At 42.2% G+C, this 16,764-nt stretch overlaps 1 protein-coding gene across 3 annotated transcripts in view; it reads right to left on the bottom strand.

Moving 5' to 3' along the window:
* The window catches only part of scml2 (Scm polycomb group protein like 2), a 60,398-nt gene that overhangs the window by 8,014 nt on the left and 35,620 nt on the right, over window positions 1–16,764 (bottom strand). For all 3 annotated transcript variants that reach the window (XM_016992387.2, XM_008107285.3, XM_016992388.2), the window contains 5 exons: window positions 9,499–9,758; window positions 8,313–8,445; window positions 5,879–6,082; window positions 2,795–2,977; window positions 139–252 (listed from right to left, as the gene is read on the bottom strand). In XM_016992387.2, the coding sequence (XP_016847876.1) occupies window positions 139–252; window positions 2,795–2,977; window positions 5,879–6,082; window positions 8,313–8,445; window positions 9,499–9,758 (894 nt within the window). The remainder of the gene's footprint in view (window positions 1–138; window positions 253–2,794; window positions 2,978–5,878; window positions 6,083–8,312; window positions 8,446–9,498; window positions 9,759–16,764) is intronic.

The following is a 16,764-nucleotide window of genomic DNA, read 5'->3' as shown; positions in this document are numbered from 1 at the left end:
TCAATACAGACATATTTTGGCTGAGTACTAAGATTTCATGGCAAGGAGGGAAGGAAGAGGCCTGTTCATACCTAGGAGTCATACGTAGGTTGTATGTTCGTTAACTCAGGGACTGTCTGTAATTATAGTATACTTTACCTTCTGATGGTTGGGCTTCAGTTCTTGGGAGTTTAGGAGATAATGGGGCAGTGTAGGGTGGTGAATCCTGAGGATACCGTTTTGAATTTCTATTGTCTGACATTTCTTCTTTTGCTGCCAAAAAGTAAAAGAGAAATTCAAGTACTGTAAAACCAACATATATAGTTGCTGCATTTCACATGCATAAACAACCAACATCTGAACAACTAAATTTTGAATGTTATGGGATCTCTCCATGTTTTTGTGCAAATATTTCCCTCCAGGGAATTGTTTAGTAATATATTCCACCAATGGAATCTACCAAAAAAAAGTGAGCGATATTCTGTATTGACCAACTAGTGCCATCTTCTAAGTAGAGCTTTCCATGAAAAATCCATGAGGGCTTATCATTCTGGTATAACGTTTTGTTCTCACAGGTATTCCCTTCATAGAACTCTTTACAAAATTTCTCCTACTGGATTAAAATTTCAAGAAAATAGATTCCTCTTCAACATTGGTAAGAACTTTATGAGCAGACACTGCAATAAACCACTTTGAGGGGGAATAAACTCTCCTTCTTGAGAGTTCTTTAAATAGAATTGATGAATTTAGCTGTGCATTTCTGCATATTGGGGGTTATACTAAATGATTCTTGCAGTTACTTCCAATTCTCTGGCAAAGATACTAGATCTGTCATGACTCCCTCCCTCCAGGATCTGAGGTGTGACAACCAAAAGCGGCATCCCTCTCACAGTATGTTTTCTCACCAGAGACTGCTTTGGGGGGGGGGGGGGGCACCATGCTGTTCCTGATAGAAAGGAGAACATATCTTCATTGCTCACAGAAGTTGCTGCCCAGTAGACCAAAGTTGGAAGATTTTTATGATCATGACAATAGTGTCACAATTATGAATATTTAGGGACTGTGAATATGCATTCATAACTGCAATAGTGAGTTCCAGCCTATGATTCTATTGAAGAAAATTGTTATACTGGAACATAATTCAAGTACAGGATTTTTTTCGCAGTATATGGTGAATCAGAAATGAATTGTAGGTGGGGTTTCAGATAATTTGCCTATTTTACCAGCAGCAACTGACATAAAAGGCATAAAAATTACAATGTCCATACTTAATTGCAACATCTATGTATCATTTTTGTGACCTTTCAGATGTCACACCACAATACTGAAACAATGGAATGCAAATGCAGTAATAATGAGTGATACATAAACAGGGTTCTAAGTACCAGGATGCAGTATACAAATGCTAAGTTATTTTTGAAAAAATAACATTGCTTTTTTGAGCTTGGTATGGGACAGAACTGAGTGGAGAAAATTCTATTTCTGAAAGTATATTGTTTCACAAAATGAATTACAATGATAACGGATACATAGTAGAACTGTAAAACTGGTAAGTTTCAAAGTTCATATTAACAGTATTTTATCAAAGTATTCTAGAAGAAGTAATATTTACTAATTGTTGTTAACTGCCATCAAGTTGGCTATGACATGTGGTGATCCTATGAATGAGAGATCTAAAGGACACCCTGTTATTTAACAGCTTTTAGGATCTTGCCAACTGAGGGCTGTGGCTTCCTTGATTGAGTCAGTCTGCCTACAAGGTGGTCTTTCTCATTTCTTACTGTCTTCTAAATGTTGTCAGTCATTATCTTCTCTCATCAAACAATCCACTCACATTATTCCCGAAGTTCAACAGGCTCAATTATTTTGGTATCTAGGGATATTTATAGGCAGCCCTCTCAAGATGCCAGGTGCTTGTTGACTTAGCATCTCCTATATGACAGTTGCTGTCATATAATTTCTCCTTGTCCCTTTGACACTCTACAAATGATGTGAACACGTCTTCAGCATCTGCAACTTCCTGCTAGGAAGTATGGCATCCCTCCTCCTCAGACTGCTGTCATCAGGAGTTATAGCTTCCTGGAAATCTCTCCTTTTTCTGAATCTTCAGTTATGACACCCGTTCGCATTAGTTAACAACAACAGAAGTGGACTCATGGGCCTTAACAGCTACCAGACAGCAGGAGACAGATTCCAAAGAGAACAGAACTTTGTACCACTTCCCAAAAGGGATTTATGTATGTATAAGCTGCACTTAACACATGTGTACATTACTAATAAGGTGTTGGCCCAAATGAGCAAAATGCATATTTAGGTAAATGCAATTGGAGTGGTGGAAACAAACTTCCCTACTTCCCATGACAACCACTCCTAAAACTCTTATACAGAATACCGAGGAAACATTTTGAGTTGGGAGTGCTGTGATACGGGGTAGTAGGGAGCACCCTTGAAATACAGGAAAAGGCATCTCTCTTGAACATTCAAAATGGCAAAAATTGTGCAAAATGGCAGGAAATGGGCAAGTTGCAACAAAAACAACTATGGTTTGTGGTATCACATACACATGTGTAACATTTTATTTGGTGCAAGCTTTCATGGACAGCAGCCCTCTTCATTAGACACATTATCATGCATCTGTTAAAACAGACTGCTGTCCACAAAAGCTTATGTAAAATAAAACTTAATATTTTTAAGGTGATACAATTTATTATTTGTTGTTTAATCTATTTAGGATTTAATATATAATACTCCAGAGAAATGTTGTTCAAGTGAGTACAAGTTGAAATAAGAAAAGGATATAATAATAGTATATTACCTGGCTTGTTTCTATCATATTCGGTGGGACTATGTGCACTTCCCATGTAAGGACTAAAGGGCTGGCTACTAAAAAGATTATCACATTGTAGGCTGTGGCAGAGTTTCTCCAAAAAGCGGAGGACAAATGATGCACTGTTTACAGAAGGAAGACTGATGGCATGCTTTTCTCCATCAAAGGAAGCTGTTGATAAATAATATCAAACATCACTCTAATAATATGATATAATATGAGTGCCTAAAACAGAATGTATGATCACCCTTTGGCTGAAACACAGGAATCAACAAAAACAGCCTGTTCCTTGAATTCGCTTTCCCAGCCTCAACAACAAATCAGATTACTAGTTAGAACAACTGAGCTTCAACCAACTTTTTTTTTAGTCCAAAGCATATTTTGCTTAGGGGTGTACATTTCACATCAGGGTCTTTGGTCATCTTTGACATGCCTCCCAAAATGTTTTGCACTTGTTATAATCAGAATATAGAAACCCTTTTGTAGACTTACCACTACCTTTCCTGCTCTCTTTTCTCATAATTTTTTTAGGGGTGATAGAAGGCAACTATAATTCCAAAATGCTACTCGACTATAGCAAACACCTTTCAGCCCCAGCTAAAACCATTAGTAGTGAGGGATACTAGGAACTGGAGGCCAAGAACATTTCTGTTTTCCATAACTGCATCAATAAAAGTACATAGTGAATGCCATGTTTTTTCATGTGTAACTGGTAATTACTGGACAATGAATGACTTGTAATTAAAGTGTTCGAGACATCAGATTTAATGCTTCATCTCTTAATATCACACTCCTACAATTTTATTCTAAAACATTTTAAACCACGTTATATATTGATATAACACATACATACATACATACATACATACATGATTATTGAAACAGGACACACTCATTTCTATCAATGACTAAAGAAAATACACTGTAACATATTGTGTTCCACCCAGATATAGAAGGCAGAATTTCTGGTTTATATCTCCCTTATTTCATAGTGCCATGAATATCTTATACCAAATGAAGCACTATTCGTAGTTAACTTTTTGTTCTCAGACTCATACCTCCTGTTCTGTGTGCAAATGCATGCAGAAGATAAAAACAAAGATTAGTGGTTTTTCATAGCATGCAAGTCACTGCTTTAGATGTTAATATCAAGATACAAGGATGGCTGTGAGATCTGATTAAATTCACACACTACACAGACCTTACCCCATCTGGTACTAATATAAGGATTCTAAATTACAGCAACCAATTTTATGTGCTACCTTGAGTCCTGAAGATAGCAGAACAGAGACAAGTATAGTATCTGCAAAAATAATTTACCTACACAGTTGCTACAAAGCTAGATAGGAAATAAAAGTAACACTGATGTTTGTAGTGCTGACATTTGAAGGAGAAGAGGACATAGGAAAAGAGAACTAGAGATAGTTCAGTTTATGGATCTATTCAGCAGGAATCAAAACAGATTAGCTGGGGGATTTCACCTAAGAGATTATCCAGTCTGACCAAATATATTAGGAAAAAAGGATTTTTATTCCCGCAGTTGCCACTTTTGTTTCCAGGATCCAGACAAAGCATTGAGGGAGGAGAAGCACATTTCAGGCTTCTTCTCCCTGAATTTTTAAGCCCTTTTGTTTCCTATGAAAGTCTTCTTTTCATTCCCTTTACCCTTCCTCTACTGCATGGTCTAAGTTGAATCTGCTGTGTGCATGTGCATGTCTACACATCCATATATGCCTGCACAAGGAGGAAAAGAGAATATAGAAAAAAGCCATCCCTTTCTGACTATTTTTGTAAAACTGCTCTGTGTATGTGGGTGCGGGAAGCAGCAGAAAGAAGAAAGGGGCTAGAAAAAAGAAACTGTCAATATTTCCTCTTCAGTTAAAGGTGCCAGAAGATTCTCTTGTGTGTGGGGTGATCTCATTTAGCACTATAATTAATAAGACATGTCTTTTTTGTTGTTTGGTTTAAAAGGGGTGTATGGATATAGAAACAGTAAGAAATAGTCCCAGGTGAAGTTAAATCAACCTGATTGTATTATTAGTAGTTGCCAGTTTGAATTAGCCCTGAATAAACAAAATTATAAGGTATGGAAAGATTTTTCATAGTTTTCTATTGACTTTTTGGCAAGTATAATTTTACATAAAAAATACCATCTTCTGTCCTATTTATTATTGGATCAATGCAAAGAAATTAACTATCTATTGCACATTACCCCCAGTCTTGATTTTCCCTCAAAATTGAAAAAATGCCATGTTTAATCCAAATTACTGCTCTTGCTTATTCATCTCCTTGACTCCTTGTTCAGTGTTTGCTATCAAATATGCTAATAATTGGCTCCAAATATGTTTCATTGATTTTACTACTTGCTTCTATTTTTATTATGCTGTTTCAGCATATTCATTTTGTGATGTCATTTGATTGCATTTAACCATTACTAATCTTTGAATGCTTTCTGTGCTTACATAGCACAATAGGCCAGAATTACTGGTGTGTCTTGATCTACTGGAGGGATGGGAATGATATGACCTATAGGCCACTTGTGTGTTCCCAAGGCCATTTTTATGACCCTAAGATTCAAAAACTCTTTTGTCGATTTAAAAAAAGGAACTGCACTTGGGGGTGTTCTCCTGAGAAATGGACATGGTTTCAGTTGTATATATGCATTTTTGACCTAATGACTATTTATTTCATAGAAAATGTGTGTTTCCAACTTCACATGGAAAGTTTGGCGCAACTCTGTAAGAGGACCCCAGGAATGGAAAAATAGTACCTAGACCCCTGAATTGTGCCACCACCTTTTGTTTATTGTGAATGAACAGTGCACATATTTTATTTGTTCTCCATTATTGTTGAATAAATCACAAGAAGTTAGAAATGGAAAGCTTCCTGGAACATTCAAGCATGAGCTCCAGGTGTGTTGTACCCAAATAGGCCTGAAGGAAGACTGATGCAGCATCATACAGTTCATAAGCAAAGAAATCTGGCCTAGCTATATGTGAATACATCCTTTGTAAAAAAAAGAAAAAGAAGACAGAATACAGATCCATAAGTAAATAAAATAAAACAAAATACCAGTGATCATCTCTCCTGCATGATGTCCTGACTTGAGGAATCCAAAAACATTTTTTGATTGATAAGCACAGTCTACGCAGGCTTGCACAGCTTGCTGAAGTACTACATTCACGGGACCTGGTCCAAAGTGATCCGGCAGCTGCTGAACCTTCTTTTTGTCCAGGTGAGGACCAGAGTTTCCATGCTTGTTAACATAGACACAAACTGAAAGAAAGAAAGAAAGAAAGAAAGAGAGAAAAGAGAGAAAGAGAGAGAATTGTCTGTTTTAATTACTTAGAAATATTGTACCCTATAGCCACAAGAAATATATTTTTGCTTTACAAGGTTCTCACTCAAGAAACAACAACCAGGTTTGTCCAGCCATTCTGCATTTGGACATCTCTTACACAAGTACTATTGTTGTTGTGTGCCTTCAAGTAATTTCTAACCACTGGTGATTCTAAGATGAACATATCACAGGATTTATTTGACAAGATTTGTTCAGAACAGGTTTGCCATTGCCTCCATCTGAGTTTGGTTTCATGGCAGAGCAGGGATGCAAACCCTGTACTCCAAAGTCGTAATCCAACTCAACAAAAACTACTGCACCATGATGGTTTATTACACAAGTACATCTATCTCAAAAACTTTATAGTGAGATTCAAACTTTAGGCTGTGCCTGAGAAATGAAGGGGCTCAACAAATTATAAAATCCACTGCTGCCCAAAGAAGCTGGTCTTGCTAGCCTTATGTTCAAATCCTCATTGGAGGATTCTCAGATTTTCATATTCCTGAACATTATCTAGACAAGTCTCATTGTACTTGTTGAATTACATATTCATGTCCCTTGAACCTCTAAACCCATCTCCTTGTTTCATCCTGTCTTTCACAGAATTAAAAAACTTTCAGAACAATCATGTTTGTATTCATAATATTCCTAAGAAGCAGATTAAGACCCTTTTTCCCATATGTGAGTGAGGCACATTGGTGGAGGAATCTTGACCATGTCAACATATGCTGCGTGAGTTTAACCATTAAAAGCAATGTCTTACAACCCTTCCAGTGAGGAATGAAAAAGTTGGCTTAGGAAAGACGCTAGAGTGATAAATCACTGTTTGAGATGGAGCTGAAACTCTTGCTTTAAATATTGAGTTTGACTATTGCTGTGGCTTTATATCCATGATGAATGCCCATACTCCGGGGGGGGGGGTCCATTAATATAATGCCAATGAATTAATGTATATATAAGATAAATGAGAGAATGGGCTAGGATATAGCCAGGAGAAAGGAAGAAAGAATGAGAAAAGGCTGTAACTAAGCAAAAAAAGGAGTATCAGAGAATGGGGACATATGCTAAAATGTATAGTGAAAAAAGAGTAACAAAGAAATATAATTGGACAGTGGATATGCAGAATAGTGAAACAACAGGAATTATGGCCAGATACCAACCACATAAAAATCAAGAAAATAATAAAAGAGAGTAGTGGGAAAGTGTAATGATTCTTAAAAGAGCCAACAGGGGCAAAACGTTACAACAATGGAAAGGAGAGAATACTATGCCATACAAATACTCCCAAGAGCAGACTGGAAAAAAACCACCTCTATTTTTGATGGTGCTGGAGGATTCTGCTCTAGTCCAGGCGAAAAAACAAAAGACAAATTGCTCAGTCAACCATCAATATCAAAGAAGACATCACAATCCTTTGACTAATTCAGAGCTCTTCCGTGTGGGATCAAGGGGCTCCTAGCCTATTTTCCAATAACAAAGCAACTCCTCAACACACATCTTTAGATATAAATAACCCTACATAACCAGCTTCATTTCTAAGAGCTAAGCACATAACACATATGTTAGTGCGATGGATATTCAGTACAGGAAATAAAAGGGCTACTTCATGTTATCTTATTTTCAAAGGTATCTGGGATCATAATGCACTTTCCTCCAATTCGTTTCAAAATAATACTTAAAACAGGATGGTATGTAGTGTCAAAGTCTCTTAGTTATCTTTGTACTCCAGCTTTGTTTAAATATTGCCTTCCATTTGGAAATCCCAAATACAGTAGAGTCTCACTTATCCAACACTCGCTTATCCAACATTCTGGATTATCCAACGCATTTTTGTAGTCAATGTTTTCAATATAACGTGATATTTTGGCGCTAATTTTGTAAATACAGTAATTACAACATAACATTACTGCGTATTGAACTACTTTTTCTGTCAAATTTGTTGTATAACATGATGTTTTGGTGCTTAATTTGTAAAATCATAACCTATTTTGATGTTTAATAGGCTTTTTCTTAATCTCTCCTTATTATCCAACATATTTGCTTATCCAACATTCTGCCGGCCCGTTTATGTTGGATAAGTGAGACTCTACTGTAACTTTAAAATAGTAACTCTGGGATCATCAGGCAATGCCCCTAGGCAAATCTTTTCTTACCGTAAAATCTTACCTGTAGAAATGACTGCAGCCATTGCACCAGTGATGCCAGGCCCATCTTTATGTAGCTGAGGGGTGCTGTTGTCCACCTTTGCAGAAGCAAGGGTAGGAGAAAACACTGGAGTTTGCACTGCTAAGATTTTTTTCTGTTTGAAACAAAGAAATAGCTTTTTCTTAATTTGTTTTTAAAATAGTAACTAACTTTTCTACAAGACCAGGTTGAAACTGTGATCTGCTGGGAAGCTAAACTCTCTCTGTCTCTCTCTCTCATATGTAGAATGCATCAGAAGAATGTCAAAATTTTCAGAGGTTCTCCAGAAAAAGAGACAGTCATACTCTCACCACATGAGAGCATTCATATGACCCACTATCACAAGATGGCTTTATCACATCAGTGCTCTATTATAGTGGTTACCTCAAAAGCCTTACTTGCAGCCAACCACATCAACACTGCCACACTTCCCCAATATATGACAAGTTGCTAAGACAAGCATGAACAGCAATGGCAAGTGTCAATTTTAGGCTTCATTATCATTCTCTTTGTGAGAGCCCTTGGGCACACACACTTGCCAAATTATAACCCTATATACATTTCAATGAGAATAAATCTCATTATATTAAGTGGACCTTACTTTTAAGTACGCAGAAAACATAGGATTGTGCTTTCTATTAATAATGTTAATTAGTGAAGCTAGCTTGAACCAAGGACACTTTTTCTAAACAGATATAGTAAAGCAGACATTGGAATCATTTGCTAGCCCTGGTATTCTTGAACCACAACCCCCAGCGCCAAAGCCAATAGCCCATGCTGAAGAATACTGAGATATATACTGTAGTATGAAGACAACTAGTGGGGATCCATGATCCCCATTCCTGTAGTAAAGTGATATTTCTTTGGGTAACCACTTTTAGATCAGCACCAAGATAGAGAAAAATCAGAATGTCTTAAAAAATAATAATCTAAAAACAAGTGCACTTGCCTTTATTTCAAGCACATTGCAAAACAAAACACACCCAGTGAACACCATGAGACTTAATTCTTACCAGGCTGTATAAGATTATATGGTTAGTAAACAGTTTCCACAAAATACATGTTAAGAATAGAAAGAAATTGATACAAAGCAGTTTAAAAACTACATTATCTAGACAGACATTTAAAACTTCTGCCACTGAACGTGAAGGTAAACATCTCCACTAACCTTCCTTCCGGGTTTTAAGCCTTGTTTCCTTTTTTTGAAGTTTTCCTTATGAGATGCATTTTTTATCACAGGAATATTTTTAGGAGATCTGCCTTTCCTAAGGACGGTAGATGGAGGGGTTGGTTTTCCACGACTAGGTTTTCTGCCTCTTGGTGCAACAACAGGAGCCGGAGGAGTTGATTTCTGTGGAGACTGCATTGAGCGGCGGTTCACTTTTGAAGGAGACGTTTGAGCTTTTGAATTATTCTTAGAGCTAGAAACTTAGGACAAAATTAAAAGTAAAATGTGTAAGTCAGAAACTGAAAGCAAACATCTAAATACTAGCATTTCAAAAATTATCATTTACAGACAATGAATTATCTCCAAGATTTTCACCAAGTTTCAATCATGTTAAAAATGACGCTTTTATTAGCATCTTAATCTTCAGATGATCATGTTTATCAAGATGAGACACAAGGAGATTGTTTTCAAAACCTTCTAATTAAATGAGGTTCAATCAATTTCTTGCAAGTGTTCTTATTTTATTTATTTATTTATTTATTTTTCAAACTTATATGCCGCCACTCCCCTAGGGCTCGGAGCGGCTTACAAGAACCGGCTAAAATCAACAATTTAAAAAACATTTTAAAAACATCTTTAAAAAAAATAAATCTTAAAAACATCCTAAAAGCACCTTTTAAAACATCAGCAACAGAACTCAAAAGCCTGCCGAAACAGGTGTGTCTTACATGCCCTGCGGAAGGCCAACAAGTCCCGCAAGGCACGGACTTCAGGTGGCAAGGTGTTCCACAGAGATGGCGCCACTACTGAAAAGGCTCTGCGTCTAGTTGCAGTTAGACGCAAGGTCTTAAAACTGGGGACTTCCAGCAGGTCTTGGTCCTCAGAACGGAGGGATCTCTGGGGTTTGTAGGGGGTGAGGCGGTCCCTCGGGTACATCGGCCCTGGACCATGTAAGGCCTTGAAGGTAAGCACCATCACTTTGAAAGTGATCCGGTGCTCAATTGGTAACCAGTGCAGCTGCCGTAAGATTGGTGTTATGTGGCATCTTATCAGGACTCCCGCAAGGAGCCGGGCAGCTGCATTTTGCACCAATTTGAGCTTCCGGATCACCGACACAGGAAGGCCAATGACTGTAGCCTGGATCACTGTAGCTGTCACGACCCAGGCTGCAGAGCACCAATAACCATACACAGAGGCCAGAATCTATCTAATATCTTTATTGTAGGAATATATAAAGTTAATAAAAACAAGTGTAGAAAATAGTCCAGAATTAGACCTTCCAGGAAAGGTCAGAATTAGTCCAAAAAAGCAATGTCCAATAAGAAATATTAAGGTCCAAAGTTGTAATCCAATAACCGAAACACTCACTTTGCCAAGCAAAGTGAGGGGAGATGACAAGGTCCTTTAGTCCATGAAACTTGAGCGAGGCTAGGAAATAACTTGATACTTGAAACAAGGCTTGAACGTGGAACAAGGTAACTAAGAACAAGAACAAGGTCCGTGGAATAACTTGATAAATCCGTGGAACAAGGCAAGGATTGATCCTGGGAAACAAGGCAAAGTCCGTAGATAAACAAAGGCTGGGAAGCAAGGCGAAGGCTGGATAGCAAGGCAAGGTTTGAGCAGGAGCGAGGCTTGAACCGGAGCGCGCTGTCCAGACACAACTCGCTCCGTAGGCTGACGAATTGACTCCGCGAAGTTACTACGCGGGTAAAACACCTAAATAGAGTCTAGCTTCCCGCCGAAGCAGTTCTCTGGGAATCAGAACCGAAAGCTAACTCTGAGACCAGATGTGAGACTCCCCAAAGATTCTCACGAGAAGCAGTCTTAATTGGCCACATTCTTAGCTGCAATCCTCGCACTCCTGCGCGAAGCTGAATCCAAACTTCTCTGTTGTTTACAAAACTCCCGGCGCAAGAATACGGGAGAAGTAGGCTCTGGGCTTGTTTGACATACTTCTGGGAGACAACTTTCTTGCAGGTGCAAGGTTCCCAGATCTGCCTGGGAAAGATCTGGCAGAGAGGAATCCAGTTCAGACTGGGAAGGTAAAAAACCCAAGTTTTCATCTTCATCAGGAATTACAATGTCCTGAGCAGGACTACAAGGCCCATGGGTCATCACACTATCCCCCTCCTCAAGGCCCCTCCCAAACTGGGGCCCTCTCCCCGAGGCGCGAGGTCGCGGTTTGGTGGGATAGGTCTGATGAAAGCGACGGGTTAGATCAGGAGCATGGACTGTGGAGGCGTCTTCCCAGGAGCGTTCCTCAGGGCCAAAACCCACCCAGTCAATGAGATATTGTAGGCGGCGGCGGTGAAAGCGAGAATCCAAAATGTCCTCAACCTCGAACTCCTCCTCCCCATTCATCAAAACAGGAGGGGGGGCCGGTTGGTCTGTATCAGGACGCACACCATCCGCCGGAAGGAGCAGGGAACGGTGAAACACTGGGTGAATGCGCATTGAACGCGGAAGTTGGAGTTTGAAAGTCACGGGGTTTAATTGCGCCACCACTGGATAGGGGCCAATGAAACGGGCATCTAACTTCCGGCAAGGGCGGTGGGAGGGCAGAAAGCGAGTGGACAGGAAAACCCGATCTCCTACCTTGATTTCGGGGCCCGGCTGGCGATGTTTGTCAGCGTGGCGTTTATAGTCCTCCTTGGCTTGGTCCAGTTGCTGGAGCAAAAGTTGTTGCACCGCTGTGAGTTCCTGCAGCCAATCCTCTGCTGCGGGAACCTCTGAAGTTTCAATGACAGGGGGAAAGAAACGTGGATGGAAGCCGTAGTTTGCAAAGAACGGCGTTTCTTTTGTAGAAGCTTGAACTCCATTGTTGTAGGCAAACTCAGACAGTGGTAACAGAGAAGCCCAATTGTCCTGTTGATAGTTTACATAACAGCGAAGATACTGCTCCAAAGTGGCATTGGTGCGCTCCGTTTGCCCATCTGTTTGGGGATGATGAGCTGAAGATAAGCGAGAGTCTATGCCCAATAGTTTTTGTAGTGCTTTCCAAAAACGAGAGGTGAATTGAGATCCACGGTCTGTGACTAAACTCTTGGGCAATCCATGTAGTCTGAAGACATGTTGAAGAAATAGATCCGCAGTTTCCTTGGCCGTGGGGAGGCCTTCGCAGGGAATGAAATGGGCTAACTTGGTGAATAGGTCCACCACCACTAAGATCGTGGTGAATCCACAGGAAGGTGGTAGGTCAGTGATGAAATCCGCGGAAATTATTTCCCATGGGCGAGATGGGGTAGGAAGGGGGTGTAAAAGCCCTGAGGGCTTCTCCCTTCGTATCTTGGAGCGCTGGCATACTGGGCAGGTGTTGACATATTTTTCCACATCCTTGCGGATCTTGGGCCACCAAAAATCCCTTAGGATCAAATGCATAGTTTTAAATAGTCCGAAGTGTCCTGCTGGTTTGCAGTCATGACACAGACGAAGCGCTTTTTCCCTGCCCGGTCCGGGTGGGATATAAACATGATTTCTATAGCAGAGCAGCCCATCTTTAAGCGAAAAGGGGAAATGCAGACCTTGGCGAAGTTGGTCCTGCGCCCAGGCATCTGCTTGCTGACTAGCCCTGATTTCTTGAGCACAGATGGGTCCTGGAGTAGGGGAAGTTGAACCAATGGGAATGGATTTGGTGTTCCCCACCGTGAGCGTGGCAAAGTTCTCAGGTTGTAGCAGTTGGGATTCAAAGGTCTCCTTGCGTCCTGCAGCGTATTCCGGTTTACGTGACAGGGCGTCTGCTTGCTTGGTTTGGGCTGGGGTCACATAATGGATCTGGAAGTTGAAACGTTCAAAGAATAAAGCCCAACGTTGCTGCCTCTGATTTAGTTTGCGGGCAGTTCTTAGATGTTCTAGATTACGATGATCAGTGTGGACTTCAATGGGAAATTTGGCCCCTTCTAGCCAATGTCTCCAAGTTTCAAAGGCTGCCTTTATGGCCAGTAGTTCTTTTTCCCAAATGGTGTAATTCCTCTCTGGTGTGGTTAGTTGACGAGAATAAAAGGCACAGGGGTGGAGGTGATCTCCCACCGGTTGCAAGAGTACAGCCCCAATTGCCACATCAGAGGCGTCCGCTTGCACCACAAAAGGGGTTCCAGGATTTGGGTGCTGTAGAATTGGCTGGGAGGTGAATAGTTTCTTTAGTTGCTGGAACCCTTTCTCTGCTTGATCAGTCCAGCGGAAAGGCTGCTTTCCACGGATGCAGCTAGTGATGGGGTCGGACCAGCGGGCAAAATCTGGAATGAACTTGCGGTAGTAGTTCGCGAACCCCAAGAAACGCTGCACCTCTTTCTTGTTAGTTGGCGCCCGCCATTCCAATACTGCTGAAACTTTGGCTGGATCCATGGAAAGCCCTAGAGGCGAGATGCGGTAACCAAGGAAATCTACCTCTTGTAGATCAAAAGCGCATTTTTCCAGCTTGGCATAAAGTCCATGATCCCGCAATCGTTGTAACACCATTTTGACGTGGTTCTCATGTTCTGATTGTGATCTGGAAAACACCAAAAAATCGTCCAGGTAGATTATCAAGAACCTGTCTAGATAGTCCTGAAAAATGTCATTGACAAAATGCTGGAACGTTGCGGGGGCTCCGCATAAACCGAAATTCATAACTCGGGACTCAAATAATCCGAATTTGGTCTGGAAGGCGGTCTTCCACTCGTCCCCTTCCCTGATGCGAACTAAGTTGTAAGCCCCCCGAAGATCCAGCTTGGTGTAAACCTTGGCTCCTCGAAGCCGATCCAGTAGATCCGAGATTAAAGGCAGGGGATAGCTGTTCCGCTTGGTGATATTGTTCAATGCTCTGTAGTCCACCACCAAGCGTAGTTCCCCTGACTTCTTCTTCACAAACATCACTGGGGAGGCGGCTGGGGATTGAGAGGGTCTGATGAATCCCTTGCGAAGGTTTGTCTCTAGGAATTCCCTGAGAGCTTCTTGCTCTGGTTCAGTCAGGGAGTAGAGATGCCCTCGCGGGATCGGGGCCCCCTCCACCAAGTCAATGGCACAGTCATAAGGTCTATGTGGGGGTAATTTTTCGGCTTCTTTCTCATTGAATACATCCCAATACTCGGAGTACTTCTTTGGCAAGGTGATGATGGGTTCGGTGTCTGTGGCATGGCATACCTTGGCTACGAGGCAATGGTTTTGGCAGTACGGTGAAGCAAACTGCAGTTCTCTGTTGGACCAGGAGATGTTAGGGTCGTGGAGAGTCAGCCATGGAATTCCCAAAATCACAGGGAAATGGGGGACCTCGGTAACAAAGAAGGAAATCTCTTCCATATGTTCCCTTATCCACATCCTGGTGGGTTCCGACCACTGACTTACGGGGCCCGTCTTGAGGGGACGGCCGTCTATGGCTTGCACCACACGGGCATTCTTGAAATCATGATATTGTAATCCCAGAGAGTCGGCATACTCTCTATCGATGAAATTGTTGGTAGCTCCAGAGTCTATCATGGCGTGGATCATGACGGGTCCCCTTTTTGCTGACCATAATGTGACCACGAGAAGGAACAGGACCCCGGTTGGCGGCTCTTGGATGGATTTTTTGACCGGGTTGGCGAGCCCCTCTACACCCGGTCGTTGGCTTCCCCCGCCGGCTGTGTGCCAGTCGGCTCAGACGCCTTCGTCTCCGTGGAGGACGCCGCCGCAAGACGGGCGGCAGGCTTCCCTTTGGCTGGGCACTCTCTGGCGAAGTGGCCCCCGTTCCCGCAGTACCAGCAGAGGTTTAAGCGTTGACGACGGGCCTTCTCGGCGGCATCTAGTCTGGGACGCACATTGCCCAACTGCATCGGCACCTCCTCGCCTCCTCTGGGGTATGGGGTTGGCGGTGGGGGTCTCCACACCGGACGTGGCTGAACGCTGGCGGGAGCGGGGGGTTTTGCCCCGGCTCTACTGCCCTGGCCTCGAACCCACTGTTTCCTGTTGGCAATCATGACTTCAGCCCGTAAACATTGATCAATGAGTGCCTCGAGGGTCTGGGGAGGATCCACCTTGGAGATTTCTTCCAGCATTTCAATGTTGAGACCCTCCCGGAATTGTCCCCTGAGGGCTACATCGTTCCAGCCGGTGTTGTGGGCCAGCACTCGGAACTCGGCTATATACTGAGACATAGGTCTGTCTCCTTGGAAAAGGCGACGAAGTTTGTGACCGGCTGCCTCCAAATTGTCCTCGATTCCCCAAGTCTCCTTGAGGTGGTCCAAGAAGTGTTGCGCTGATCTTAGGTGTGGAGAGGCTTGGTCGAACAGTGCCGTCGCCCAGCTGGCCGCTGGCCCGTCTAGAAGACTGTAAACCCATGCCACTTTGATGTCTTCTTGGGGAAACTCGGCAGCACGGGCCTCCAGATAAGCTTGACATTGGCGACGGAAGACATGAACCTTAGAAGCTTCTCCAGTAAACTTGGTTGGCAACGCCATGGCCGGAAGACGAACTCCGCGTTCCTTCAAACCCCTTATTTCTCCATCCTGTGCATTGAGCTTATCACGGATTCGGTCCACCTCTTCCTTGTCGATGGTGTAGGTAATCGGCTGGCCGCTCGGCCCAGGTACGGTTCCGGTAGACATTCTGGCCGAGGTTAATTGGTGCTTAGGGTGGCGGAGTCAAACTGTCACGACCCAGGCTGCAGAGCACCAATAACCATACACAGAGGCCAGAATCTATCTAATATCTTTATTGTAGGAATATATAAAGTTAATAAAAACAAGTGTAGAAAATAGTCCAGAATTAGACCTTCCAGGAAAGGTCAGAATTAGTCCAAAAAAGCAATGTCCAATAAGAAATATTAAGGTCCAAAGTTGTAATCCAATAACCGAAACACTCACTTTGCCAAGCAAAGTGAGGGGAGATGACAAGGTCCTTTAGTCCATGAAACTTGAGCGAGGCTAGGAAATAACTTGATACTTGAAACAAGGCTTGAACGTGGAACAAGGTAACTAAGAACAAGAACAAGGTCCGTGGAATAACTTGATAAATCCGTGGAACAAGGCAAGGATTGATCCTGGGAAACAAGGCAAAGTCCGTAGATAAACAAAGGCTGGGAAGCAAGGCGAAGGCTGGATAGCAAGGCAAGGTTTGAGCAGGAGCGAGGCTTGAACCGGAGCGCGCTGTCCAGACACAACTCGCTCCGTAGGCTGACGAATTGACTCCGCGAAGTTACTACGCGGGTAAAACACCTAAATAGAGTCTAGCTTCCCGCCGAAGCAGTTCTCTGGGAATCAGAACCGAAAGCTAACTCTGAGACCAGATGTGAGACTCCCCAAAGATTCTCAC

This window comes from Anolis carolinensis, chromosome 3 (assembly GCF_035594765.1).
Source record: "Anolis carolinensis isolate JA03-04 chromosome 3, rAnoCar3.1.pri, whole genome shotgun sequence".
NCBI classification, from domain to species: Eukaryota; Metazoa; Chordata; class Lepidosauria; order Squamata; family Dactyloidae; genus Anolis; species Anolis carolinensis.
This window is presented reverse-complemented; position numbering and strand designations above follow the sequence as displayed.